Source organism: Aspergillus alliaceus (genome assembly GCF_009176365.1).
Source record: "Aspergillus alliaceus strain CBS 536.65 unplaced genomic scaffold BDW43scaffold_1, whole genome shotgun sequence".
Taxonomy (NCBI): Eukaryota; Fungi; Ascomycota; class Eurotiomycetes; order Eurotiales; family Aspergillaceae; genus Aspergillus; species Aspergillus alliaceus.
In genome coordinates, this window is record NW_022474684.1 from 1,416,143 (window position 1) to 1,440,823 (window position 24,681).

The following is a 24,681-nucleotide window of genomic DNA, read 5'->3' on the forward strand; positions in this document are numbered from 1 at the left end:
GAAATGTCTTACTAGGGTTCTAATAGGCCTTCCACGCCTCTCTCTCCTCTTCCCTCTCGTCTCTCCGCTTTACTTACAGTTCAATCTGCAACCACTGTATGGGGGTAGAGAATATGCACGCACACAGAGCACATACATGCATGCCGTGAATGTTGCATTCTCAAGGCTCTCCATGCTCTTTGACGTGCTCAAAGAATCATGACGTACCACTGTCTATGACTCATGGAGAACCGATAAGGGCCCCCCAAAAGAGAAAAAGGCCAATCAGTAGCCCTAGTTTAAGACTGCCACACGGGGTGGCGATATATACTAAGGATATCTGGTAAGATATCTGGATGAAACGATATCAAAACGACCAGATTTTATGATCCCTATTAAACTATCTCAAAAGGCCTATCTAGGTGGGAATCATGAGGCTTTTTATATGTGGCCTGATTACCATAGTATTCAACAATCCACATACTTCCGCACGTCGTCAATTCACCCAGGATCAGGTATCTCCAGCTGTATACCTAGTAGTATGACCATCGTCTGATATGGAAGCTTTTACGAGTCATTCTCACCGGGGGGAAAGGCGATATAGTCTAAACGTATTCCATTATCCCCTCTGACATGGCGGAAAATGTCCTGCACGTAGCTATAATAACCGTGTTGTAATACCACAATAACATAAACATTCCACAAAGGAAAGGAAATATAAAACAAGAGCACGGAAGGAAAGAACAAGTCGAAGGCGAGATAGCGATACAGAATTAAAGGGAGGAAATATAAGAAGAAAAAAAAACCCAGGCCGGAGAAGTATAGCCTGGCCACAGAAAGTCCAATTGATCCTTGTTAAGGTACCTTCACTCTCTCACTACCCCATTTTCAATGATCACCCATCGTTTCATCTTTCTCATCCGCTCGCCCTTCCTGCAGTTTTTCACTAGCATCACCCGCAACGGATGAAGCATCACTGGCGGCATATCCATTGCCGCCCTCGAACGTGGACGAGTTATCGTCACCATCGCCTTCCACGTCTACGTCAACGTCCCCTTCTCCTTCCTCCAGATCATCATCGTCGGCTTCTTCATCGTTTTCATCCGAAGACAGTGCTTCTGCATCATCGTCTCCTCCTTCGCCGATGAAACTATCCTCATAGCCCGCCTCCACAGGGCGAGAAGTTTGAGGCCCGCGAGAAGCACCTTCGTCCTCATCACCGCTTCCCTCGCCAAGAAGCTCGCGATCGATGTCATCAAGGCCTTCTTCTGCTTCGCCTTCCATGTCCCCGGGCATGGACGACAGTTCCTGGTCCTGAGACGGCGCCTCGAGACCATCCTTGGTTGCACCATCAGGAGCTGCCAGTGAACTCCCAGTAGGACGGCTTGTGCGGTTCCGGTTGCTTTTCGAACGGGATGCTGACGAGGGCTTGGCCTTAGGAGTTACCGTCGCAGAGCCCTCTGTGGTTACTCCAGCGAGCTTGCGCTTGGCATTGCGTGCAGCTCGAGCTCTGCTACGTGCAGAGGTTGGCACACGTCCTACCAAGTCCGTATCGAGACCAATTCCGCTCTGCCTCGCCTTCTGACGCTCTTCTCTCTCCTTCTTTCGGTCTCTCTTCGGGCCATTGGCATCATCATAGTCCCATCGGTCAAGTCGTCTTGCAGCCTTGCGAATGACGGACAAGTAAAAACTGGCACACTCACCATAATCTTCCTCTTCTTCGGGATTGGGAACCAAGCCTCCTTTCCCCCACGAATTGTCCTCGTCTTCCGAGTCGTAGCCGTCAGGGACATTCTGCAGCAAGCGATTATATCGATGAAACGGGATTTCGGCTTCCCGCTTGGCGTGGAGGAGCCGGTAAGCTTCATTCTTCCGCTTGGCAAGGATGTATTCAATACGCTGCCGCCTGTTTTGTTCTACAGCCAGTTGGTGCTGGGTAAGTGGGCGGGGACGGCGAGAGGAGCTCTGCTGGGGTAAAGAAGGCTCCGTGACGAATCTGTTCAGAATTGGATGACCTGAACCTGGAGGGGCCGGGGAGGAAGCGTCAGGGGTATGCTCCATTTTTGTCTTCAAGATGAGGCGCTGCTGACCAACAGAACGAGTAAGAGATGACTCCCGCTTGGGTCGCTTATATCGGGAACGGCCTGGATGTCCCGGGGTTTGATAGTCATCTTCATCATCTGGATAACGTTTGGACGAGGGGTGCAATGGAGTGGACATAGCAGATCCACGGCCTCCAAAGCTATCTCCTCGGCCCGAAATATCGCCTGAGATTTGGTCATCATCGTACCCAGGCTCTAGCAGGCCTGTTATATGGTGAACAAAAAACACATAGATTGAAAGCGGAAGGCAATTGATAAATACCTTTCTTAGAACGTTTAGTTATCCTAGGGATTGGCTCATCTTCTTCCAAGATACCTATAGTTATGTCAGCCGAGACAGGAACGAGAGGGTGATCCCATTGGAAGACAAACGTTTACGCTCCAAGCGTTTGGCTTCTCCATATTCGATCTCAGACTGCGTATCCACATTTTCTTCGTTTGCCTGTTCTTCGGTGAGGCTCTCAAAACTAGGTACTTTGATTGGCAGGCCTCCATTTCCATCTGCAGCTAGACCTGGGCCGAACGGATTGTTCAGGGCTGCCTCATGTGAGAAGTCACTCTCCAAGTACCACCACATTAACCATAAGAAAGCCTTCGCGCGGCTTTTACTACTGAGCGTAGACCTCATAACTAGATCGAAAAAGTCGCGGGGAGGGAAAAAGTGCAGCTCAGATACCTTAGGAGCGTACTGAGCTAGAACAAAGATAAGATTGACCGGGTTTGTCCGAGGGATCGACTGACGTTTGATCTTATCGAGTGTATTTGGTTGGTCGACATCCTCCGATGCCCCCTTGAGGATGGATTTCAGACGAGGGGCATCTTGTAATTGTTTGTAGGCATTAGGGTCCTGGTGCGCCTGTAAGGAAGGGATGGAGTGGTAGGTCCGTAATTGGGCACGCATTTCAGGGAAAACTAGGGCAGTCACCGATCAACAATCGTACTTTAATACAGGAGGACGTAGCAGAACGTCCACGTAAGGGATAGTGAGAAAGCGGGGGGAAAGAGGAAGAAGAAAGAAACATACAGTTGAGTGTGGTATTCATTCGTCCAAAGTTGACTAGTAGACAAACCATAGCCATGCTGATGGCTGCCTGTTTGTCATTCTGAAGTTTATCCTTCAGGATCTTACTCGTCTTGCTACTCCTTGCCATAGCATCAATGTAGACATCCGCAAAGTCCAGGCCCTTCTGTCCGTCGGGCCAACGAGTAAAGACGGGTGTCTTATCCTCGAAGACAAGTTTCAGAAACTGGTACTGGATGTCCTTGCGCCATAGCGGAATACCGTCCTCCTTCTTGAGGTGTCTGATCTTGTTCCCCGAATAAACGGAGCCGATTGTCCCATTCGCCTGGCGTCGCGTGCCAACCGTCATGTTATGGGTTTGCTGCTCATCCTGAGGTTCGGATTGTACGAACGAGTCGTCTGCGGCGGCGCTTTCAACTTCAGCCATGTTTGGTTCTTAGAATCACAATGCACTGATGGATAAAAAAGAACAGCCGTAGATTCTAGTTCACTGGGGTCTTCGACGTGGTAGTCTGTCTTGTGCGCGCCCTTGACGAGGTCACGGGCGGCCGCAGAGAAATCGGCACCGTGAAGCGCGTACTGCACCTCCGTCGTGAGTAAGCGAAGTACGATAGAAGAAGATCGTAATTGGGTCCAGTGTATTGGAAAAGGGAGACAATGCGAAAATGAGAGCTACGGAGGAGGTGGATGAGGGCAGGAGCAGAAAGGAGAGTTGTGTTGACTGAAGAAGGATGAGGTGAGGTTCTTTCGGTGCCCCAAATTGGGGGGGATCCAGTGATTGATTGCCTCTTCCACGGGGTTCCCGTCACTAAATGAACGACTAGTGGAGTACCTATATAAGTCTAGTATGATTTATCAACCAAATGTACAGAATGCAGTTTTTAAATCTAATTCACAAAACGAACATTTTCAAATCATTTCCTATTACTTTGTTATTTAAATTTTTTTCTCCCTCATTGTCCGTATCACCTATCTCTTCTTTTATCGAAGAGCTTTTGAAGAGTATGGATTGCGACGTAATTGACTAGATATTTCATACGAGAAACTACGATGAATTAGATAAGACTAGAATCAAACTTTTTTATCCTAATAAATAGCGCCCTTCTCGCGAGACAAAATTCAAGTCTCCCTGAATAGGGCCAGTCTTCGGCATATCTCGTCGAGCCTACATAGCTACTGACATGAGACAATAATGTCTAGCATAACCACAAAAAATCATAAGTGCCAGCAAAGGTAGCATCCCATCCTCCACGATCCCCAGTGTAGAGAACATAATCTTTTTGTGGACACAGCAGCTCAAGCCCAACGCCATACACAATGCAAAGAAATCCCTTCTATCACTCGCGTCACGTTATCATGCGCCAACCTTCGTTGAGGCAGCGTTAAAAAGAAACAAACACCCGCCGAAGAAGGCCCGTCGCCGCGACATGCTGTTAGGTAGCCCTGGCTTCTTTCTTTTCCGTACAATGTCGATGTGCAGCCGAGAAAAATCCAACCAAGGCTGGAGCAACGATAGGACATTGTGCGGCGAAGAGAGCGCTCCTGGGAAAGAGTAAAAAACAAAGCAGTAGCGACGCATGCAGAAGAAGCGAAACTTGAATGTAGGAGGTTCAGACGAATAAGAAATAGGAATATGAAAATAACCCGCCATGAGATACCGAAACTGTAAGAGATCTATCTAGCGAGACACGGTCGATGCGATGCCACAGCACCAAGCAGATGAAACCATAAAAAGCACTTTTCTGGAGAACGAAAAGCCGGCACTCCTGCTCGGCGCACATAGTTCAAGCGGATCTCCGTATGGCCGCCTGAGAACAAAAAGGGTATCTGACAGAAGCGGTCGCAGGAGAAAGACAACGCAATCTATGATGTTCATGCAATGCCGACCAAGATGCTCTCGATTACATGATGGGTATAACCGGGAGCAGTAACATGGTGAGATCGGACCGCATCATAAGACCATGTCTAAAATCGATAACAAACAAACAAAATCTGCGAAATGCTCAGAAATAGAAACACCGATAACTCAAAATGAGAATAATGAGAATGAAAAAGAAAATTCTAAAATGAAGTCGTGGCAGTCATGACAAAGCCGTTCCTGAGATAAAACAAACAAAGGAAAAGGGCAACTCAGGGCTCGTTCTGATCGTATCCGTCAAATGAAAGGCAAATGAAAATGAAAGGAGCCAATCAGACCTGACGGCCTCATCAAAGACCACAACCCCGTATTTACCACCAGGAGGAAGGTCCGGTAGGGCCCGAGGGGTTTCCATAGCCGCCGCCGCCGCTGCCACCGCCATAACCACCTCCATAGCCGCCGCCGCTGCCGCCACCATAAGAGGGGCCGCCACCGTAGCTACCACCGTAGCCAGCACTGGGGGCGCCATAGCTGCTGCCGCCGAAGGAAGGAGCAGCAGCACTACCCATGCCAGGACCACCGCCCATACGACGCATGTCACGGGTGGCGTTGGTACCACGGCCACGACCTCCACGGCCACCACGGCCGCCGTATCCGCTGCCCTCACGAGCAATGCTCTCCAAGAAAGACGGGACTTCCTGGTGAGCCTCCTTGAGAAGGTCAATCAGGTCGCGAACGACGCCACGGTTGCCACGGTTAAAGAAAGCGGTGGCAATACCGGTGTTACCGGCACGACCGGTACGACCAATACGATGAACATAGTCGTCAATGTCAGTAGGCAGATCGTAGTTGATAACGTGAGTAACGTTGGGGATATCAAGACCACGAGCAGCGACAGCGGTAGCAACCAAAATAGGGCAACGGCCGGAACGGAACATCTCCAGAGCACGCTCACGTTCACGCTGAGTGCGGTCACCGTGAATGGCGGTGGCAGGGAAGCGTTGGTTCAGCAGGAAGTCAGACAAGGAGTCGGCCATGCGCTTAGTCTCAACGAAAATGAGAGTAAGACCGCTAGTGCCATGAGTATGGAGGATATCCAGAAGAACGGAGCGCTTGTCGTGATCTTCGACGTATTCAACCTTCTGGGTGATGTTCTCGGAGGTCGAACCAACACGACCAACCGAAAGGAAAACATAATCCTTCAGGAAGTCGCGAGCCAACATCTGGATATCCCGAGGGAAGGTGGCAGAGAACATCAGAGTTTGGCGGTCGTTGACATGGGGCATGTCTTCACCTTCCACAATACGACGGATCTGAGGCTCGAAACCCATGTCCAACATGCGATCAGCTTCATCCAGAATCAGGTACTTGATGTTCACAAGGGAAATGCGGCCACGCTCAATGAGATCTACGAGACGACCCGGAGTGGCAACCAACAGGTCACATCCACGCTCGATCTGGCGGAGCTGAGAACCAATATCGGCACCACCGTAGACGACGCAAGGACGGACCCAGGAGCGGTAAGCGAACTTGCGAGCTTCATCAAAGATCTGAGAGACCAGTTCACGAGTCGGGGCCAAGATGAGGGATGTCGGGTAAGCCTTGCGTTGACGGCCATAGCTGAATTGGCCGGATGCCGGGGCAGGGGTCGCAGAAGGCCCGTTCTGGAAGGCCTGAGACAAGATTGGGAACAGGAAACCACCCGTCTTTCCGGAACCGGTCTGGGCACAAGCCATCAAGTCGCGACCGTTCATCACAATGGGGATAGAGTACTTCTGCACTGGGGTGGGGGTCTGATAGTAGGCGAGCTTAATATTTTCAATCAAGTGGTCATCCAAGGGAGGGTTGGTGAAAGCGTTGACGGGCTCGGGGACTTCATGGCCGGATGCTTCCACGGGAATGTCGTCGTAGTTGGCAAAGTTGATACCAGTGTTCTGCTTGGTGGGATCATTGGGCACGCCGAAAAGTTCACGCTCCAAGCGGGGATTAGCAGGACCGGGAATGTGCTTGCCATCGCGCCACTGGCCATCTCCAGAGCCTCTGGCACTGGCACCACTGCCATAAGAACCGGTATTACCTGGGTTTCCGTAAGCATCTGGATTAAACGCATGGCGAGAACCTTCAGTGGGGGTCCAGCTAGTGTTACCATTGGGACCGCGAGGGCTGAAATCAGGAGCGTTGGCGTTGGCCCAGTTACCACCGCGAGGGCCGCCTCTAGTAACAAATCGTCAGTCACCCGCACACAACAACAGAAAGTAGGTTGATCAGACATACCTTGAACCCCAAGAATTGCCAGGACCGCTAGGGGCGGGGGGAGCAGCGGCGGGTCCGTCCACATTCGCACCGGTTTGGCGTCCACGGAGATGGGGAGGGATGTAGGCAGCGCGGCCAGTGGGATTGGTAGGGGCAGGCGCATGCTGGGAGTCGTTGAGGGAAAGGCTTCCCATCTTCAGGCTGTCGGCCATCTTTGCGGTATTTCACGAACTGTCTAGAGAGATGACAGATAAGCAATGCGTTTTCAAGTCGCACAGAAGAAATGCGGGTTTCCTGTCGCGGGAACTGTGATGATGGTTTTGACGTACAGAAAGAGAGAAAAGAAAACGATAAACGAGAAGTGCTTTTTAAAAACCCGGGGAGCAGAAGCGCGATCTGCGTATCGTTAAAAAACGGGAAAAGAGCGCCCGAGATTTCGTTTTTTCTGTACAGGACAGGAGGGAAGGAGAGAAACTTGAAGGAAAAGAGAAGTATCCTTGTGTCTCTCTATTGAGTGGCGATCCGGATAGGATCAAATATGAGTAACACAACAAGAAAAAGGTAAAAAAAAAAAAAAAAAAGATTTGGGTGATTCGAAGAACGAATACGGGGATCTCCCAGATCTAACCCTTCTATTAAATTGCAGAAAGAAAGAAAGGGGAAGAAAGAGGAAAAAAAAGAGAAGTTGGTAATATGTGGAAAAGAAAAGGAAAACCAATTTGGATTAGGGGAGGAGGTTTGAAAAAGGAAGAGGAAGAGATTAGGTTTTGTGGGAGAAGGAGAGGGAATGAGGCAAAGCCTGAGTTAGTGGTGGGATTTAGTGTTTGCGGCCACGGTCAGTGACCACTCTTAGTAGTACTTACTTTACTGTCTCTGTACTGGTACCTACTCACGCTGGGTAATTTGCATAGGAAAAATGTTATGATTTTTTTTATTGGCACATCCAACGTTGGATTTCAGAGGCAAATATAATAAAACGGAAAAGAAAAGAGAGGGGAAAAAATAAAAGAGGTTCAGAAGCGATGGCAAATTAGGAAAAAAAAAAAAAAAAAAAGGGAAGTTGCGGCGCCTATAGGTAATAATTATGGACCCAGGCCGAGTCTGTCCCTTCTTTTTTGCCGTCATTGTGAAAAAGGGTTTTTCAATTTTTTTAATGGAACCAACCGACCGTATTCTGTAACTACCTCCGTAGATGATACATACTACTCACTACTTTGTATTAGGTTATTGAAATCTTGGTTGGTCTTTTCTTTTTACTTCTTCGAATGTTGTAAGAGAAATTTTCAAGTAATTAAATTAAAATCAATGCAATAAATCATTCTATCTATTTATTAAATAAGATTCATCCCGATTATGATTTCAATTATGTCAACTGTCTTAATGATCTCCCGTACCATTCTACCTCATGATTTTACTAGTAGTAGCATGGATCGCGATACTCGTTACTGGTCACTTAAATACTGTTCAGGTGACTAAAAGTGTACTAGTAACTTACTTCGGACCAATCTCAAGGAAGATCCAATGAAGACCAACTTGTCCAATCGGTACATTATATATCCAAAGAAAAAAAAATATTATTCATAATGATTTCCACTGCAGTAAACTTGAAGGTACCGTAGTATCCCCCTTTTGTGGATGGAGACCATTGCTCCGTCAGACAATGGCCATGGTACCTTTCAGGCTCTATTTCCTATCCCATTCCGAAATACAATCAAAAGAAAAGAGGAGAAACAAAACGATATCAAGAGCCCAGCCGGTACTCTGTAAGATGGAAGTATAGATACTATCTGGTACAAACCCACACCAATCTCCCACAAATATATCCTAGCACATCACAAGCATTCAAAAAGAAAAGATCAGGGTAGCCACTCCACTTCTATAACACTTACCACTTCCATGATGCACTGTCTCTAGCCACAATGGAGATAAGATACAGAATCTGACATTTGCCACTCTTGACAGTACAAGTATTGAAAAAGACCGGTCATCCGATGGGTTTGCCACTACCAAGTTGATGAACTGTTACTGACCGCTTCTATGGGGGATAATCCGACTACACACAGAAGCCCGTTCGTTGATAGGTACGCCGGGTTACTACTACTCCTACTTAGTACGGAGTACCTTCTGTAGTCAGATGCGTATCGGGGAAGCTAATTCTAATTGGATGGTTGATCTGGGGAGCAAATAGTGTCTAACTAAATATCGTCATCCTGCGTTTCTTTTCAAGCAATACTTTTCTCATCGCTCTCTTTCCCGTGGCATCGGCACCGGCCCTTGTAGCGTCTCCGAACGGAGATCACGATAAGAGCGATGGCAACAAGGAATACTACGAACCCGGACAGAGGATAAGAGGAAGCCCAGGAGCTTGCTGATGGTGGAGTTGGTGCTGGTGTCGATGGTGCCGGAATCTCTGACGGTTCTTCAGTGATAACATTGTCTTCTTTAATAGGCCAAGAACCATCAGCACGCTTCAATCTATTCCAAGAAGTAAACAATGACCCGGAAAAGGTCTACAGCTCCTCGTGGCTACCTTTGTCCTTAGACTCCAGCTCTCCACTCTTGACAATCTTGACCACCTGTTCGGGCTTGTCGCCAGGAGCCTTAGGAACGTTTTCAATGGCTTCGACCACATCATAACCCTCAAGGACCTCGCCGAAAACGACGTGGCGGCCATCGAGCCATCTATTCCGCGCCTATTAGCGTCTTTTCTCGCGAATATTCTTCACGGGGCAAATCAGTAGAGTAAAACATGGGATACATACGGAGTAGGAACAGTAGTGATGAAGAACTGGGATCCGTTGGTATCCTTGCCAGCGTTGGCCATGCTGAGAAGACCCTTCTTAGTGTGCCTAATCTTGAAGTTCTCATCCTGGAATTTCTCGCCATAGATGGACTTTCCGCCAGTGCCTTGATATAGAAGTCAGCATCTACCACACCTACAGGTTCTGAATCGGAGGGAGATAGGCTTACCGTCACCACGGGTGAAGTCACCGCCCTGAATCATGAACTGCTTGATAACACGGTGGAAGGTAGATCCCTCGTAGCCAAAGCCCTTTTCGCCGGTAGCAAGAGCCCTTGAGCGTTCAATGTCAGTGAATAACAACCAAAATACCCAGAAAGAATATGGAGATCACCGTACCGGAAGTTCTCAGCGGTCTATTTAGGAATTCCATAATTAGCATGATCCCAGACAAACTTAGGCGGTATGAATCCTTACCTTGGGAACGGTCTTGCCGTACAACCCGAGCACAACTCTGCCTAGAGGCTTATCTCCATGCTCAATATCGAAGTACACCTATACACGACGATTTGATTAGGATTTAGTGGTAAGAATGATAATCGCTTCGAGGACAGGGGCTATTACCTTATGAGTGATCTTCGGACCGCGAGGCTGTTGAGCTTCTTCGGCGTGGACCAGAGCCAGTCCAACTGCCAGAAGGAAGAAGAACGACAAGAAGAGGTTTCTGAAGTTCATTATCGTTTATATTGACTCCGTTACCAGGAGATCCCCAACAATGGCTTTGGAGAGGACAATTGTAGTGGAAGGAAGGATGGCGGGACTGAAGGCCAGCTTTCAATTGCGGAGATGCCAAGATGCCATTATCCCTATTTTAGACAAAGACTGTATTTTGAGCTGCGGTTAGTGTAATTTTCCCCTTGAATGCTGTGTAAGATCGCTCCCGAAATTGGGTACGTATTGACATTTACGGAGTCAAACCGGAGAAATATTGTTGCGACCTGATTTCTTCCGCGCTCCGGAGATCAATCATTGCGCCGGAGGGACAGTAGCGGAACGCAGTCATCCCCATTCGAAGCGGACCGGATACATTTAGCCAGGCAAGATGGTATGCTGCTTGTCAATTTGCTCCAATTGCCTATATTTTATGGCTAACATCTCACTTAGGTCTTCATCCTGGGCGTGAACTTCCCTGAGCGGAACCTCGTCAAGGCAAGCACTCCAGTAACCCAATTCACCCAGTATCCTTGCCAAATCTAACCGTTTCACTAGAAATCGCTCGAGGCCTTCTTTGGAGTTGGAAACACCGCCTCGTCACGCCTTTTGGCTCGCTTCCATATCCACCCCACATGCAAAGTTGGGGAGCTGGCGAATAAGCAGGTCCTCGATATCACGGCCGCTCTGTCCGATATGAAAATCGAGAACGACCTCCGGAGACAGTACCTAGATGATATCAAGCGCTTGAAGGAGACAGGTACCTACCGGGGTAGACGGCATGCACTGGGACTCCCGGTTCGGGGACAAAGGACGAGGACTCAGGTTGGTTATGCTCTCAACTCCTTTAATAGTGAGTGAAGTGGATATACTAATGCTTGTTCGTATAGACCAAAACGGCTGTCAAGCTCAATCGCATGGAAAGAAGGCTCTGAGTTTACTACGGCGGTTGTTTTGTTCTTGGTTAGACCTCGCGACCTTTATGTGGGGGGCATGGAATGGCGTTTATCTTTAATTTCTTGTAATTCAGAATCGGATACAGTTCAAAGACTTATAAGATGTATTATATATGGAGAACGATTACAGTCAGTCAAACGAATACTGTATTCTGTCTTTGTCTCTGGCTGGATCTATAAGCAGACGAAGGAACATTGATTTGTATGATAGCGAAATAAATCCAAAAACTCTCAACTTTTCATCCTACAGCAAAACGCCGGGCCCATATGTGCAACACATTTTACACAGAAGATAAGACGCCTTCACCCCTGTTAATTTGAATCCTCTTGTCCTCTCCAGCACTGACAATGCCGACTATCCCATCCCAGGCTACACCGAAAACTTTGACACCCTCTCCACCGACACGCTTGGCCTCGGATTTGCTTTGCTCTTCCAGACTCTTGCGGGAGATGGAATAAACGCTTTCACCAACCACGCCATCTTTATCTGTTTTCGTGGCCCGGATATCCCAAATCCGACATGTGCCATCATGACTTCCACTGATAAGACCGTAAGAGCTCTTGGGGTCACGAGCCAAGGAAACGACGGCATTTGTGTGGCCTCGCAGAGTCATAGCTGCGATTGTCGTCGCTGATGCCCGAGGGTCGACAAGAGTGATATGACGAGCGGATGTGCCTGCAGCAAGGAGGTGGTGCTCCGGAAGATGCTCAAGAGAAAGCAGCGAGTGAGCAGTTGTCCGGGTATCTACCAGAGAGGCAGTGACAAGATCCCAGGTACGCAGAGAATGGTCCCAAGAAGCAGAATAACCAACAGTAGAGTCGTTGGAATCGAAGATTGCAGCTGACACGGGTGCACTGTGGGAGGACAAAAGTGCCAGAGGCCCTCGTTGCGGGGTGCTCACGGCCGAATTCAGCTTTCTCCTCTTGGAGCTCTTCATGGCGGCAGACGGGAGCAGATTTTCGGGAGCGGCTGGCGCATCTGATTTCTTAGTCGACCAGAGGCCTACACTGTGGTCTGATGAGGCAGAAAGAACGCGACTTGAGGGTGCATACACAGCCAAAGAGTTCACAGGGCCTTTGTGCCCATACAGTTCAAGCTGAGGAGCCAGCTTGCCAGAGAAACCATCGCCATCCTCAGAATACTTCCACAGACGCACTGTCCGGTCGAGACCCGCTGACATGATCGAATTTGGGGAAATAAACTTGGCAGCTTTAATGGACGCAGTGTGACCACCACCGGCGGCAGATGGCGAGGTCGCAACTATCTGAGATGACATATCCCAAATTCGAAGCAGGCCATCATAGCTACCAGAAAGGATCCTCTCCTGGCCCTGGTCAATCGGCGCAGAGGCCCAAGAAGCCGCGGGCGAAGTTGTCGAAAGCACATCAACTGAGCTTACCCAGTCGTCGTGCTCGAATGATGCAATATGCAGAGGCGGGATCAAGGCCCTCACGTATTCAATTTCGAGAGTGGTTTCCGCAGAGATACCATTGGCAGTCAGGTATTCATCGATCGAAGTTCGGAGGAACGACCCGTTGATGAGAAATTCGAATGGGATTGGCTTGTCGTTGCCAAGAAGATTGTTCACTAACGTCGAAAGTGCATATCTTCGAAGACCTACTTAATTAGATACCCGTATGTAAAGGATACTAGGAAGATTGGCGACCGAGCGCAAGATAGCCTTACCTGTGGGAACGAGAATCGGGCCGGTGTTCTCAGGTAGGGCAATATCTTCTTGTTTGCTAGTAAGCTGCACACGAACCTGCCTCTGCGCAGAGGCCGCAGCCGAAGAAGAATTTAACTCCTCGCTCATCTTGAACTGTAAAAGGACAAATGGAACCGGGGAGACTGGAACGGTGTTGTCGAAAATTTGATCGGTTCGCAGTGAACAAAAAATGCGCAACCTGAGGAAAAATTACGGTGACCGGTGCGGCCAATTGCGCAAAGCGCGGAGATTCCCCGCAGTCAGTCTACTACTATTACTAGTATGTACAAGGTCACTCTACACTTTAGTAAGACTGAGCTATTAATCAATATTATACTCCATTTGCTATATACAGTATACTTATACAGTATTACTATCCCCTAGAAACTCGCCGAATCTCTGCAATAGCTTTCCGCCGGTAGTCAGACTCAGCAAAAAGAGCCTCGATCAGATCTACCACCTCTTCGGGCGAAAATTCCAGGCGCAGTTCTCCTTCCAGCCAGAGGAACTTGATGTCGGCTAAGGAGCTCTCTAAAATGTTGATGAGATACTGGAATTTAAGCCAGTCTCGCACGTAGACGGCGGTCATTGGTACACGTGCACCCTCGTCCGTCGTCTCTGGCACGAATAGATCCTCAAGTTCGGAAACTTTGTTGCAAAACAGCACGAGCTGTTGGGACTGAGCCTCCGATATATCACCTAAATCCTCAACCTCGATGATGATTTTGTTTATAACTGTCGAAACTAGAGAACCGACAGACTGAAGAAGTGCAGAATGTGACAAGATCGGTTCCCATTCCTTGTAGACGTCACGAATCCTGTCGACGACAGCACTAACTGCATTTTCACATTCCCCCCGGAATGGTTGCTCAGAGCATTGGTTGAAGCCTTGCGCACCATCGAGCAGATCTGTGACAATAGTGCGTTGCGTCCGCATCTCCTTACTATAAGCGAATTTGCCAAACTTCTCGAGCGCATCGATATCGGCATGAAGCCTAGAGAGCCGATGCTCCTCCGAAAGATTGCGCACTTTATCGGCAAGATATAGACTGTCGTTGTATAAGTACATTTGGCCCGAATGAAGTTTAAGACCGTAAAAGGATGACGCCGTTGCCTTGAACATGGCGAGTATCAAGGTCGGAAGCGCAAGTAGACCAGCACCAGAGGAAACAACACGGGAATGGGAATGTCTGAGACATGGTTAGTGCATGTACAGAAGATCAAGTCAATCGCGACTTACACAGGCTTTGATATAGCTTCAGAGTCTTTGATTTGCTGCTGAATAATGCACAGGATAGAATCAGGAATGTCAGTTACCGTGTACTGCTCTTTTAACGTGACCTCCCGTGGAGAGGCATGATGTGCTGAATCTTTCCCATTGACTGATTTGTCCCCATTTGTGCTCTTAGTCTGCGAATATTGGGGGTTTTCTTCCTCATCTTCATCTCCCCAGCCCCAAGCATCGGCAGCGTCATCCTCAACAGATATATCGGGTTTCGTTTCAGTTATGTTAGCTTCGCTATCGTCATCCAATCCCCATGCGCTGACATCTTCGTCCTCTTTATTTCCAGAATGCTTTCCCGTAGATTCATGTTCATTGTCGTCATCCCAGCTAGCATCCCAGTCATCGGCCGTATTATCCAGTAGAACCTCATCTTTACCGGAAACTTCCTCTTTTTCAACACGTTCTACTTGCTTTGTGACACCTTGGCTTGCAGCCAGAACCTTGCGAACCCGGTCCAAAGAATCGACTCGACGTCTGGTAAGCCACAGACGAGGGGCTTGGTTAACCCAAGACACAAGTTCTTCGTGGCCATGCCACCCAAACATTTCGATCGCATTTGCGAACTTTAGGACATAGTTCAAGGTACTCTCGAACGTATCTAGGCCCTCCAAATCTGTGGGTATGGCAGACGACAACCAACACGATATGACTTTTGATGAGAGCGTAGGAATCAGCGAGCCAGAAAAAGAGTCTGAGATTGCCGCAGGAAGGTGTTGGCGCAGGAAGCCCAAGACGGTGGCAATGCGATCCAAAAGCTCAGAGACCGAAGCTTTGGATGATTCGGATTCTACCCGAATTGAGGACTGCTCCATCTTGATACCACGACTATATCCTTCAACCGCAGGTAGTAGAATAGGCTCAAAAAGGGTGGAAATAAGGTCCTTCTCGAACCTCTCCTGACACGATGCGGCCATGCCGAGGTGGACCAAAGCTGCGATAGTTTCTTCCAATGTATGTCCTGACACGTTCAATATCTACAACCAAACATAAGATTGAGATAATTTCTTACCATTATCATTCGAGATTGTCAAGCTACCTCCCTTTCCGTCAACGTTCAGCTGCTCGCTCCACCGAGCACGGAGGTACTCGGCAATCTCTCGTCGCAGTTCGTCGACATTCTCTAACAACACATGCATGACGCTTGTGTTTGAGAAAAGATTATCTTTCTTTATGGCCTGCTCAGTGGCCTCTAATGTCTTGATTGCTTCCATTACCCGGCCTTCTCCGAGGACGGCTCGCCCGGCATCAAGTCGCTGACACAGTCTTTGTACCTCCTCAAGTGTATGCGTCACAGCCTGATTGAAGGCGATTTCAGTTTCAATTAATTGAACCTTGGCGGCGGCATCTTCGACTTTCAGTTGCAAAGGGTTCGTATTTTCATGCTGCGCGACAATCTCCCTCGCAGTCACCCTGGATCGCTCAATGTCTGCATGGAGCTGTTTTGCTTGCGAGATCCACCCATCGGCATCGAAGTCGTTGTCTTGACTTAGCGCGGTGATCTCCGTCTATTTGATATGAAGGATAAGTATGTCGCAGGCTAGTCGCAGGGATCGGGCAATCGCGACGGCTACAGCGCAGGAGTCCAAACTAGAGTTACTCACTTCTACTTGTTCTCTGGCCTTTGATAAGAGCTCTAACTCCTTCGCGAGAGCAGATGCTGGAAATTCCGCGACAATGACATTCTCAGACGTTGGATAGGTACCCTCTGTGACAAAATCGAGCACTGACTGGCATACCTCCTGCTCCGATGCCTTGTGAGCCATAGTGAACGTGTTCAATTGCGACCACCTTTCCCGTTCCGCAATGAATAATGAGGCGCATCCGCAGACAAGGCCGATATGAGCGATTGATCCAATCCGTTACCCAGGCCTGCAGATCGGACAATCCTTCGAAGTAGGATTGTCTGGAGTGGTTTGGAGTAGCAATCACAACAGAAGAGGGAAGGAGCTGTCAACCCCATGTGACTTCATCGCTTACACCGCCTTTGAGCCCAATTGACATTAGAGGAAGATTTGTGGACTATGAGTTGTTATTTCCTGGGTCTGTCTCTTCTCTTTTTTCAAATTTTATAATTTTGTCTGTGGCTTTTGATCTCCCATTCTTTATACTTCTCATTGATCTATCTAGGAGACATGCCCCGAGTTATCTACATGTGTAACTGAGAACTTGTTGGCGTGGTGATTTATCCTTCAAAACAACGGGACCCAAACTCCACTCTCACCGTCACAGTTCGAGGGTACCGAAACCCAACTGCGGCGCTGCCCACGACCTCCTTGGAGCATTAATATCAGCTGTTAAGCAGAGTCCATCGTGCTGTCTCGGCTTTTCTTACGAGGCCTGACTTGGGCAAAACCTAATCGATCCATGTAAGTTACTATCGTCCGCTTGTTATCAAATGGAGGGGTCAAAAAAGATAAAAAAACGTAAAAAAAAAAAGTGTGGCATTGGTATTCTTTTTAGCGGTCTTCTCACGGAATTCATTCCAGCATGTTTGCGTATATGCGTTTCGCCTCAATCTGTTCTTTTAATGTTCTGTTTGGGTTTTTCTTTTTAAGCCTGCTTAGATTTATATAGTAGTGGGATCCGTGCATTCTCCATTTCGTTCTCTAGCGTCGCTTTATAGTATCGCTTACTGACCATCCTACAGACGGTTACCAACAACGATCACGGGCTCTAGGTTTAAAGTACTTCATCAGAGATTCTCAGTATCGCTTAACAAGATGTCTCCCAGTCAGAAAAGCCATTTCAAGTTACTGCAGAAATTCAAACCCGACTACTCGCCAAGCGAGTTTGTTCAGTATGAATCTGAGAGGACTGGCATGCGGGTCGTGGTCATCGACCAGAAAGGCCCTAAGGTAACTGGGTATTTCGTCCTTGCCACAGAGATTCATGATGATTCAGGAGCCCCTCATACCTTGGAGCATTTGTGCTTCATGGGTTCTCGCAATTACAGATACAAGGGGTTTCTTGACAAGCTCGCCACGCGGGTTTACTCGAGTACTAATGCCTGGACAGCTACAGACCATACAGCCTACACGCTTGACACAGCGGGCTGGGAAGGATTTGCACAAATCCTCCCTGTATACCTCGAGCATGTAATTGCCCCGACTTTAACAGACGAAGGCTGCTACACCGAAGTGCATCACGTCGATGGCACTGGAAATGATGCAGGTGTTGTCTATTCGGAGATGCAGGGGGTTCAGAATAACGCCGCAGAGTTGATAGACCTGACTGCTCGTCGTCTGACTTACCCGCATGGTGTGGGCTTCCGTTATGAGACCGGAGGTATGATGGAGCAGCTCCGCATTCTCACGGCTGAGAGGATCAGAGCATTTCATCGGGAGATGTATCAACCGAAGAACTTGTGTCTGATCATCACTGGCGAGGTCGATCATGCCAACATGCTGGAAACTCTGGATAATTTCGAGAATACCATTCTAGACGTTATTCCAAGCCCAGATGCTCCATTCAAACGACCATGGGTAGACTCCAAGCAGGCTCCGCCATTGGGAAAGACTTTCGTGGAGAAGGTGGAGTTTCCGGAAGAAGATGAGTCTTTTGGAGAAATTGAGATCAGATTTCTCGGACCGGATTGCACAGATCCTATTCAAAGTAAGTTCCAGATCCCTTCCTCTGACTTCATTACTGTGCTTATTCTTAAAAAAGCTGGGGCCGTTAATGTTGCACTTTTGTACCTTGCTGGATCATCCGCTTCGCTTTTAGACAACATCCTTGTCGAGAAAGAACAACTGGCAAGCGCGGTCTACTATGCCACTGAGGACCACCCTTCTCTTGAGATTCGTTTCACTTTGACCAGTGTGGAAACGGACAAGTTGACTCAAGTGGAACAGCGCTTTTTTGACGTGTTGAAGGATGCAATGGAGAAAGAACTAGACATGAAGTATCTGAAAGAATGCATTGACCGGCAAAGACGGACCTGGAAATTCTCTACTGAAAGCTCTGCTTCGTCTCTCGCCGAGTATGTTATTTCGGATTTCCTTTTCGGAAAGAGAGATGGCTCAACTCTTCTGGATGTTGCGACTTTGAAAGAGTACGACGTACTCGAACAATGGAGCGAGAATGAATGGCGAAACTTTATCAAGAGATGGATCTCGGATGCACCCCATGTCACTATTCTAGGCGTGCCATCAACGAAGATGTCTGATACCCTGAAGAGGGAGGAAGAAGCTAGGGTGGCAGCGCAAAAGAAGCGTCTCGGGGAAGACGGCCTGAAGCAGCTGGCTCAAAAGCTCGAAAAAGCAAAGGCCGAGAATGACAAGGAGATTCCCAAGGAGCTGCTGGAGAAATTCCGCATTCCAGGGGTTGAATCGATCCATTTCGTGGAAACCACCACGGCCAGATCTGGTGCTGCCTTGAAGGCGGGACGCCCTGACCATGCTGCCCAAAAGCTTGTAGATGCCGATGGCTCGGAAATGCCGCTGTTTATTCATTTTGAGCATATTCCTAGCAACTTTGTCCAGCTTTCCCTTCTTATCTCAGCCCAGTCTGTTCCGGTTCAACTTCGTCCTCTCCTGTCTGTGTATACTGAGGCATTCTTCAATCTACCTGTTCAGCGTGATGGAAAAACTATCAACTTCGAGGAGGTTGTTGTTGAGCTAGAGAGAGACACGGTTGGATATTCTATGGAAGGAGCCAGAAGCCTGGGAAACTCAGAGATGTTGCGTATCTCCTTCCAAGTCGAGTTGGAGAAGTATAGTACGGCGATTGCATGGCTCCAGGAGCTCTCTTGGAGCTCAGTCTTCGACGTTGAGAGGCTTCGAGCAATCACCAGTCGACTTCTGTCCGATGTTCCCGATTCGAAGCGCAGCGGTGATGACATGCTTGCGGCAGTGCACGTAATGGTCCACTACGCAGCCGAGTCCATTGTCCGGGCCCGAAGCACTCTAGTGAAGGCGCGCTATCTGAAGCGTATCAAGCGACAGTTGGCCGAGGAACCAGAAATCGTTGTTGCCCGTATGGAAGAGATACGAAAGGCACTCTTCCAGTTTGAAAACATGCGAGTCTTGGTCATTGCTGATCTTGAGAAACTCAAGAGTCCAGTCTCAGCCTGGAAACCGTTTGTTGAGCGGCTGGGTGCAAATTCCACCCTACAGCCCATCACAGCCAGAAGACCATTATTGAGTGACGCTGGTCAGAAACTGGGTGAGCGGTCATATGTGGTTCCTATGCCGACTATTGACTCGTCGTTCGCGTACGCGACCGCTCGGGGTCTTGATTCATATAATGACCCCCGCCTTCCTGCCCTCTTAGTGGCAATCGCCTATATGAATGCGGTTGAGGGTCCTCTCTGGGTTGCGGTCCGTGGCACTGGTCTGGCGTATGGCACCAACTTCGCGTACAATATCGATACCGGCTTTGTTAACTTCGATGTGTACCGGTCTCCCAATGCACACAAGGCCTTTGAGTCAAGCAAGCAGATCGTCAAGAACCACCTGTCCGGTGCTGTTCCATTTGATCCTTTGATGCTCGAAGGATCGATCAGCAGCATAGTGGTCAGCTATGCCAACGAGCAGGCGACCATTGCTGGTGCAGCTCAGGGCAGTTTCACCCGCCAGGTGGTGCGAAACCTCCCCAGCGACTACAAGGAGAAGATGCTCAAGCAGGTTCGGAACATTAGTGTTGAGGATATCAAGGGCGCGCTGCGGGATATTATTCTTCCTCTGTTTGAGCCTAAGACGGCTAACATTGTTATCACCTGTGCTACTGTCCTTGAGGAGGTATGGTTTCTATAAGTTCCCTGGCTGGTCAATGCTAATCAATTGTTAGACTATCAAGGAGGGTCTCCAGTCGTCTGGGTTCACTCCCGTGGTGCAACCGCTCAAGGAATTTGAGGACGACTACGGCCTGAAGGTCGGCGACGACGAGGACGAGGAATCCGACGACGAAGATGAAGATGATGATGAATATGAAACGGGATCAGAAGATGACGAAGACGACGACGAAGATGACGAGTGAACACTCTTTCCATAATGAGACGGCTAGGGATATTTTACGATGACTGGAATGGTATTGGCACGACAAACCGCACAAAATCGATCACTAGACAAAGACAGACCGGCGACTGCAGTCATAGAAAAGCCATAGAGTCAGGAACTGTATCTATTGATGTTTGCTTTTTGTTTATCCCTGGGAAGATCTACAATCTGTTCACATCTATTATCTATAACTCACGATCGAATATCTATAAAACTTTACTCCGTACAACGGTATATGATAAGAAGTACCCAGACAAAAAAACAACCTATGTATTGCATATGGTACATCAGGACCCTCCCAGTCCCGTTATATCCAAGGCCTTAACAACCTTTCTCCGTTTAAAAGAGAGAAGAAAGCCTCAAACCCCCGAAAAGTACGTAACGAACAAAGAGAAAAAAAATAACAGCCAAACATCTCAACAAGCCAGAGGCCCTCAAATCATACAGATGCCGCATTCATCCGATGGTATGGCCCCCGACCAACATTCCCGCATTCCTCCAGATCAATCAGTCAACCATCAAATCAAACTACCAACTCAACGACTTCCTACCCCTTGCCCTCCTCCGCAGAAGCACCTGCCGCCCTCCACGCGTCCGCACCCGAGCCAAGAATCCATGACGCCGTTTCTGCACCCGTCGCGACGGATTATAGGTCGCACGTTTACCGGCCAGGGAGGCACTGGCGGAGAAAGCGCGCGTCTGCTGAGCGGAGAATGTGACCGCGGAGGGGAGTTGTGTACTGGGGGTTTGATGTTGAGGACGGGTGGTGGTGAAGTTGGTCATGGAACGGAATGGTGAGGAGAGTGTGCTGAACGGTGTTGTTGTGGTGGTTTTGGGGGTGAGGTATCTAGATTGAATCGATTAGTATTGTGGGCTTTTCATTCACGGCGTGGGAAAGGATCTATGAAGTGTGATTTGGGGACGTCTGGGAAGAAGAGTGGAATCGTAGCCCTATTGCTACCTACCGTGACATGGACATCGGGGTCGAGTAGGTCCTCAGGGCGGAGGGCACGGCCCTACACCGGAAGCAGAGCATGGTCACGAGTTGGTTGAATTATGAAGATTAACGGGGGTACTCGTACGCCGGGAGAAGGGAAGCGACGGCGTTGGGATCCGGAGAGGAAGTAGACCAGTTTGGAGTTATCGATTGAATGGGCGGAACGAAAATTGAACCTCCGGGCGGAGTGAGCACGGACCACATTTCCCTCCAACTTTTTTCTTCTCTCGGATTTCATAGTTCATTCATTTTCTGGTTCCCGTCTGTACATTTCTATGTGCTTCTTGATCACTGGAATAAGAAACGGTTCCTTTTACATTGCGCAGATTATAGTATTCCAAAGGGAACTTTTTATAATAAGTTCTATACCAGAAAAGCTTCAATCCGAACCCGACCATTATCCAACCCGTCACAATGGCTACCGGGCCCTCCCCCATCCCACCGACAGTCATTCTCAACTCGAAATCCATCTCCCAGTCTGCAGCGCATGACTTTCTGGCTGCGTACATCGACCTTGCTGCCACAGACCCTGCATACCAACCAAACGCCGGAATCAGCGAGCATGGCCCCGTTTCGCGCACCACAGCCGCTGCGCCTAATCTTACGATACACAATTTGAAGCGCGTGAAGGCCGGCCTGGCGGGTGAGGTCCTGGGACGTGATTTGGCGCTCGCAAAGCTGGAGGAAGGGGATGCGCAGCAACAGCGGCAAGTGGGGGCGAACGGTGATTGGGAGGATGCAAAGAAGTTCGCGGAGGGTGAAAGCGCGGATGCGGTTCAAGATGAGGATGATGCACAAGGTCAGATGGAGGTGGATGATGCGAGAGAGAATACCAGTGGTCTTGACAAGGAGGAGAGGAAGCGGAAGAAGAAGGAGAGAAGACTGGCAGAGAAAAGGGCTAAAGCGAAGGGCGAGATCCAAGCTGAAGAGTAAAGGGGATAGAGAAGAGGACAAGGTGTGGAAACGGGGGCTGTTATGGGTCTATGATTGGAAGGTTTTGTTGGCTTCATTCTGCTATGGGATTGATTCTTTTAGGTTGGGTATCAAAAGCCATGTATCTTGTATTGGGCGTATCAGAGGAGTTTTCTTTTCCCCTGTCTTATTACTCTTCTTTTTCAATGACGAATTCCCACGCTTCTACAACCGCCGAACCCGTCCTACAGGACCAAAATAGCCGAAACTTCCCAAAGGTTTCCACACTAACTCGGAACGTGAATGAAAATAGCAGCATCATAGTGGCTCACAGCTCGCGGTCAGCAGCTTTAACTGGCTTCTCGCTGTCCTCTGCCTTAAGGTCGGTGACCTTTCCACCCTTCCAGCCGAGTGCCTTGAGACGCTCGGACAGGATGGGGTGGGAGTAGTGATAGCTGGCATACATCCAGTCGGCATCCATGGTGCTCAAGTTTTGAATCTGGAGCTTAAGAAGGGATGAGGCGAGCTTCTCCGAATATCCAAGGTTCACAGCAAACGCATCTTGGTGGTAGTTAGCATTGAAACATGTCACGAGAAAGGGCGGAGAGACATACCGGCCTGGAATTCAAACTTGCGACTGAGGATGTTCATCAGAAGCTTGACAACGGCATCCATGGGCGCCAGAGCATCCGAGAACAAAAGGAATCCAATCATGATGGGCTGTTCGTTGATGAAACCAAAAGAGTGATACAATGATCTGTTATTCACGAAGACCGAGAAGAGAGCAAAGATATAGAACATGTGGAACTAAGACAGTCAGCTTGACATTTCCCAAGCACACAATAATCAAGCAAGCGAACATACCTGAGCAATACCGAACAGCTTGGTGGTATGGCTAAGACTCCAATGACCCAGTTCATGGCTCAGAACAGCGACCACCTCCTCCGACTCACTCTTCTCAATCAAAGTGTCATAGATAACGATATGCTTCTTCCAGGGCAGTCCATAGAAATAGGCGTTGCTGTGGGCACTGCGCTTGCTACCATCGATAACGTGAAGTTCCTGGAGAGGGAAGTTCAGCTTCTTGGCGAGATTCTCGACACCGGTCTTCAGGTCACCAGGCTCCAGGGGCGATAGTTTGTTGAACAACGGCAAGATCACAATCGGGTAGATGGTAATAGCAAAGATCTGGACAAAGACACCAAAGAGCCACAGATAGTAGAAGAACGAGTTACCAGTCTTTTGGATAATCTTGAGCACCGCACTGATGATAGGAGCACCAAGCACAACACCGAGCATTTGACCTTTCAGCATATCCGTAACCCAGAGTTTGAGCGTTTGCTTGTTGAAGCCGAACGTTTCTTCCAGAACAAAAGTGTTGTAGTACGAGATCGGAAGTGACAGAACAGTGCTAATCAGATTGAAACCGAACAGAAACACGAGTGTCTGAGTGATTTCGCCCTGAAACCGTGAAGGGAGATAATTTGTCAACAGAAGACCGCTAACTCCCCAGAGCTTGGGGAGGATATCGCCGTAGATGAACGCAAGATTCTGGATTTGACCGTAGAGACCAGCAACGAAGCCGAACTTGGCTTTCGCGCGACCGTAAGACTAGGGATGCAGTTAGGTGAAACAGTTCATCTAGACGGCTGACGGGCATGCTTACCTGACTTTGATCGAAGACCTTCTGGGACACCTCATTCTCCAAGACCTGTGGTGGCTTTGTCCGTTGCAAGACCTTATATTGGCGGAGAGATAAAAGGCCCTCTAGGACAAACTGTCCCAAAGAAAACCCCACGAGAACATTCTTCCATGGGAAGAACGGGCGGTCGAGGAGACGCGCCAGTTGCTATAACCGCCACGGTAAGCCAGATCAGCTACAGCTCTTTATTAAACTGGGGTAATTGCTCCTTGGGAAGTTTGGAATTTCTCTAAGGTCATAGGGGCGCACGAATCTCACCTCGAGTAAATACATCTTGAACCCAGCACCAGCTTTGCCTCAATGTTAAAAGTGCGGTGCTGTGTTGTTTGTCAGGTTGATCGCATTCCAAAGAAGTTGGTTGCGCTTGAAGTATTGAGAGCGAATGGAGTGCCTTAGTCACCCTCTCAGGGCTGTCTCTCCTTGTTACTAGTTCAATACACGATTTCAATACAATGGAACCAAG

General features: G+C 48.7%; 8 protein-coding genes across 8 annotated transcripts; 3 read left to right on the plus strand and 5 right to left on the minus strand.

Annotated features, from left to right (window-relative positions):
- Positions 1 to 393: 393 nt before the first annotated feature.
- On the minus strand, positions 394 to 3,877 carry BDW43DRAFT_259130 (putative INO80 chromatin remodeling complex (Ies1)). The gene is made up of 4 exons (XM_032040061.1): positions 3,106 to 3,877; positions 2,454 to 2,993; positions 2,344 to 2,397; positions 394 to 2,285 (listed from the first exon to the last, which is right to left on the minus strand). The coding sequence occupies exons 1-4, from the start codon at positions 3,527 to 3,529 to the stop codon at positions 868 to 870; spliced, it is 2,436 nt and encodes an 811-aa protein (XP_031906598.1). The 5' UTR covers positions 3,530 to 3,877; the 3' UTR covers positions 394 to 867.
- Positions 3,878 to 5,042: 1,165 nt separating this feature from the next.
- BDW43DRAFT_11444 (DEAD/DEAH box helicase) lies at positions 5,043 to 7,761 on the minus strand. Its single transcript, XM_032037972.1, has 3 exons — positions 7,235 to 7,761; positions 7,107 to 7,174; positions 5,043 to 7,037 (listed from the first exon to the last, which is right to left on the minus strand). Exons 1-3 carry the CDS (start codon positions 7,423 to 7,425, stop codon positions 5,332 to 5,334), a joined length of 1,965 nt encoding a protein of 654 aa, XP_031906599.1. The 5' UTR covers positions 7,426 to 7,761; the 3' UTR covers positions 5,043 to 5,331.
- A 1,452-nt stretch (positions 7,762 to 9,213) lies between these two features.
- On the minus strand, positions 9,214 to 10,732 carry BDW43DRAFT_259139 (peptidylprolyl isomerase). Its single transcript, XM_032040062.1, has 6 exons — positions 10,578 to 10,732; positions 10,431 to 10,508; positions 10,353 to 10,369; positions 10,184 to 10,287; positions 9,976 to 10,120; positions 9,214 to 9,895 (listed from the first exon to the last, which is right to left on the minus strand). The coding sequence occupies exons 1-6, from the start codon at positions 10,686 to 10,688 to the stop codon at positions 9,724 to 9,726; spliced, it is 627 nt and encodes a 208-aa protein (XP_031906600.1). The 5' UTR covers positions 10,689 to 10,732; the 3' UTR covers positions 9,214 to 9,723.
- A 214-nt stretch (positions 10,733 to 10,946) lies between these two features.
- On the plus strand, positions 10,947 to 11,750 carry BDW43DRAFT_11509 (mitochondrial 37S ribosomal protein uS13m). The gene is made up of 4 exons (XM_032037984.1): positions 10,947 to 11,058; positions 11,118 to 11,162; positions 11,223 to 11,489; positions 11,555 to 11,750. Exons 1-4 carry the CDS (start codon positions 11,056 to 11,058, stop codon positions 11,597 to 11,599), a joined length of 360 nt encoding a protein of 119 aa, XP_031906601.1. The 5' UTR covers positions 10,947 to 11,055; the 3' UTR covers positions 11,600 to 11,750.
- A 151-nt stretch (positions 11,751 to 11,901) lies between these two features.
- BDW43DRAFT_296107 (uncharacterized protein) lies at positions 11,902 to 16,374 on the minus strand (the record flags this gene model as incomplete). Its single annotated transcript, XM_032044161.1, has 6 exons — positions 11,902 to 13,238; positions 13,308 to 13,440; positions 13,715 to 14,516; positions 14,567 to 15,569; positions 15,621 to 16,116; positions 16,213 to 16,374. 6 exons carry the CDS (start codon positions 16,372 to 16,374, stop codon positions 11,902 to 11,904), a joined length of 3,933 nt encoding a protein of 1,310 aa, XP_031906602.1.
- A 736-nt stretch (positions 16,375 to 17,110) lies between these two features.
- Positions 17,111 to 20,780, plus strand: BDW43DRAFT_11559 (putative zinc metalloprotease). Its single transcript, XM_032037988.1, has 3 exons — positions 17,111 to 18,223; positions 18,278 to 20,349; positions 20,399 to 20,780. Exons 1-3 carry the CDS (start codon positions 17,332 to 17,334, stop codon positions 20,585 to 20,587), a joined length of 3,153 nt encoding a protein of 1,050 aa, XP_031906603.1. The 5' UTR covers positions 17,111 to 17,331; the 3' UTR covers positions 20,588 to 20,780.
- A 1,040-nt stretch (positions 20,781 to 21,820) lies between these two features.
- BDW43DRAFT_11592 (uncharacterized protein) lies at positions 21,821 to 22,820 on the plus strand. Its single transcript, XM_032037996.1, has one exon. The coding sequence runs from the start codon at positions 22,019 to 22,021 to the stop codon at positions 22,535 to 22,537; it is 519 nt and encodes a 172-aa protein (XP_031906604.1). The 5' UTR covers positions 21,821 to 22,018; the 3' UTR covers positions 22,538 to 22,820.
- BDW43DRAFT_317780 (zinc metalloprotease) lies at positions 22,691 to 24,491 on the minus strand (the record flags this gene model as incomplete). The annotated part of the gene is made up of 5 exons (XM_032048582.1): positions 22,691 to 23,077; positions 23,131 to 23,323; positions 23,381 to 24,127; positions 24,183 to 24,365; positions 24,477 to 24,491. 5 exons carry the CDS (start codon positions 24,489 to 24,491, stop codon positions 22,845 to 22,847), a joined length of 1,371 nt encoding a protein of 456 aa, XP_031906605.1. The 3' UTR covers positions 22,691 to 22,844.
- Positions 24,492 to 24,681: the final 190 nt, after the last annotated feature.

Coding starts and splice junctions, on each gene's coding strand:
- BDW43DRAFT_259130 (XM_032040061.1), bottom strand. CDS start 3,529: ATGGCTGAAGTTGAAAGCGCCGCCGCAGACGACTCGTTCGTACAATCC. Junction 2,994..3,105: donor AATGAATACCACACTCAACT/GTATGTTTCTTT, acceptor TGACTGCCCTAG/TTTTCCCTGAAATGCGTGCC. Junction 2,398..2,453: donor CAAACGCTTGGAGCGTAAAC/GTTTGTCTTCCA, acceptor ACATAACTATAG/GTATCTTGGAAGAAGATGAG.
- BDW43DRAFT_11444 (XM_032037972.1), bottom strand. CDS start 7,425: ATGGCCGACAGCCTGAAGATGGGAAGCCTTTCCCTCAACGACTCCCAG. Junction 7,175..7,234: donor GGCAATTCTTGGGGTTCAAG/GTATGTCTGATC, acceptor ATTTGTTACTAG/AGGCGGCCCTCGCGGTGGTA. Junction 7,038..7,106: donor CAGCCCTCGCGGTCCCAATG/GTAACACTAGCT, acceptor ACGGAAACCCAG/GTAATACCGGTTCTTATGGC.
- BDW43DRAFT_259139 (XM_032040062.1), bottom strand. CDS start 10,688: ATGAACTTCAGAAACCTCTTCTTGTCGTTCTTCTTCCTTCTGGCAGTT. Junction 10,509..10,577: donor GTCCGAAGATCACTCATAAG/GTAATAGCCCCT, acceptor CGTCGTGTATAG/GTGTACTTCGATATTGAGCA. Junction 10,121..10,183: donor TGACTTCACCCGTGGTGACG/GTAAGCCTATCT, acceptor TTCTATATCAAG/GCACTGGCGGAAAGTCCATC.
- BDW43DRAFT_11509 (XM_032037984.1), top strand. Junction 11,163..11,222: donor CTGAGCGGAACCTCGTCAAG/GCAAGCACTCCA, acceptor CCGTTTCACTAG/AAATCGCTCGAGGCCTTCTT. Junction 11,490..11,554: donor GACAAAGGACGAGGACTCAG/GTTGGTTATGCT, acceptor TTGTTCGTATAG/ACCAAAACGGCTGTCAAGCT.
- BDW43DRAFT_11559 (XM_032037988.1), top strand. CDS start 17,332: ATGTCTCCCAGTCAGAAAAGCCATTTCAAGTTACTGCAGAAATTCAAA. Junction 18,224..18,277: donor TTGCACAGATCCTATTCAAA/GTAAGTTCCAGA, acceptor TTCTTAAAAAAG/CTGGGGCCGTTAATGTTGCA. Junction 20,350..20,398: donor GTGCTACTGTCCTTGAGGAG/GTATGGTTTCTA, acceptor ATCAATTGTTAG/ACTATCAAGGAGGGTCTCCA.
- BDW43DRAFT_11592 (XM_032037996.1), top strand. CDS start 22,019: ATGGCTACCGGGCCCTCCCCCATCCCACCGACAGTCATTCTCAACTCG.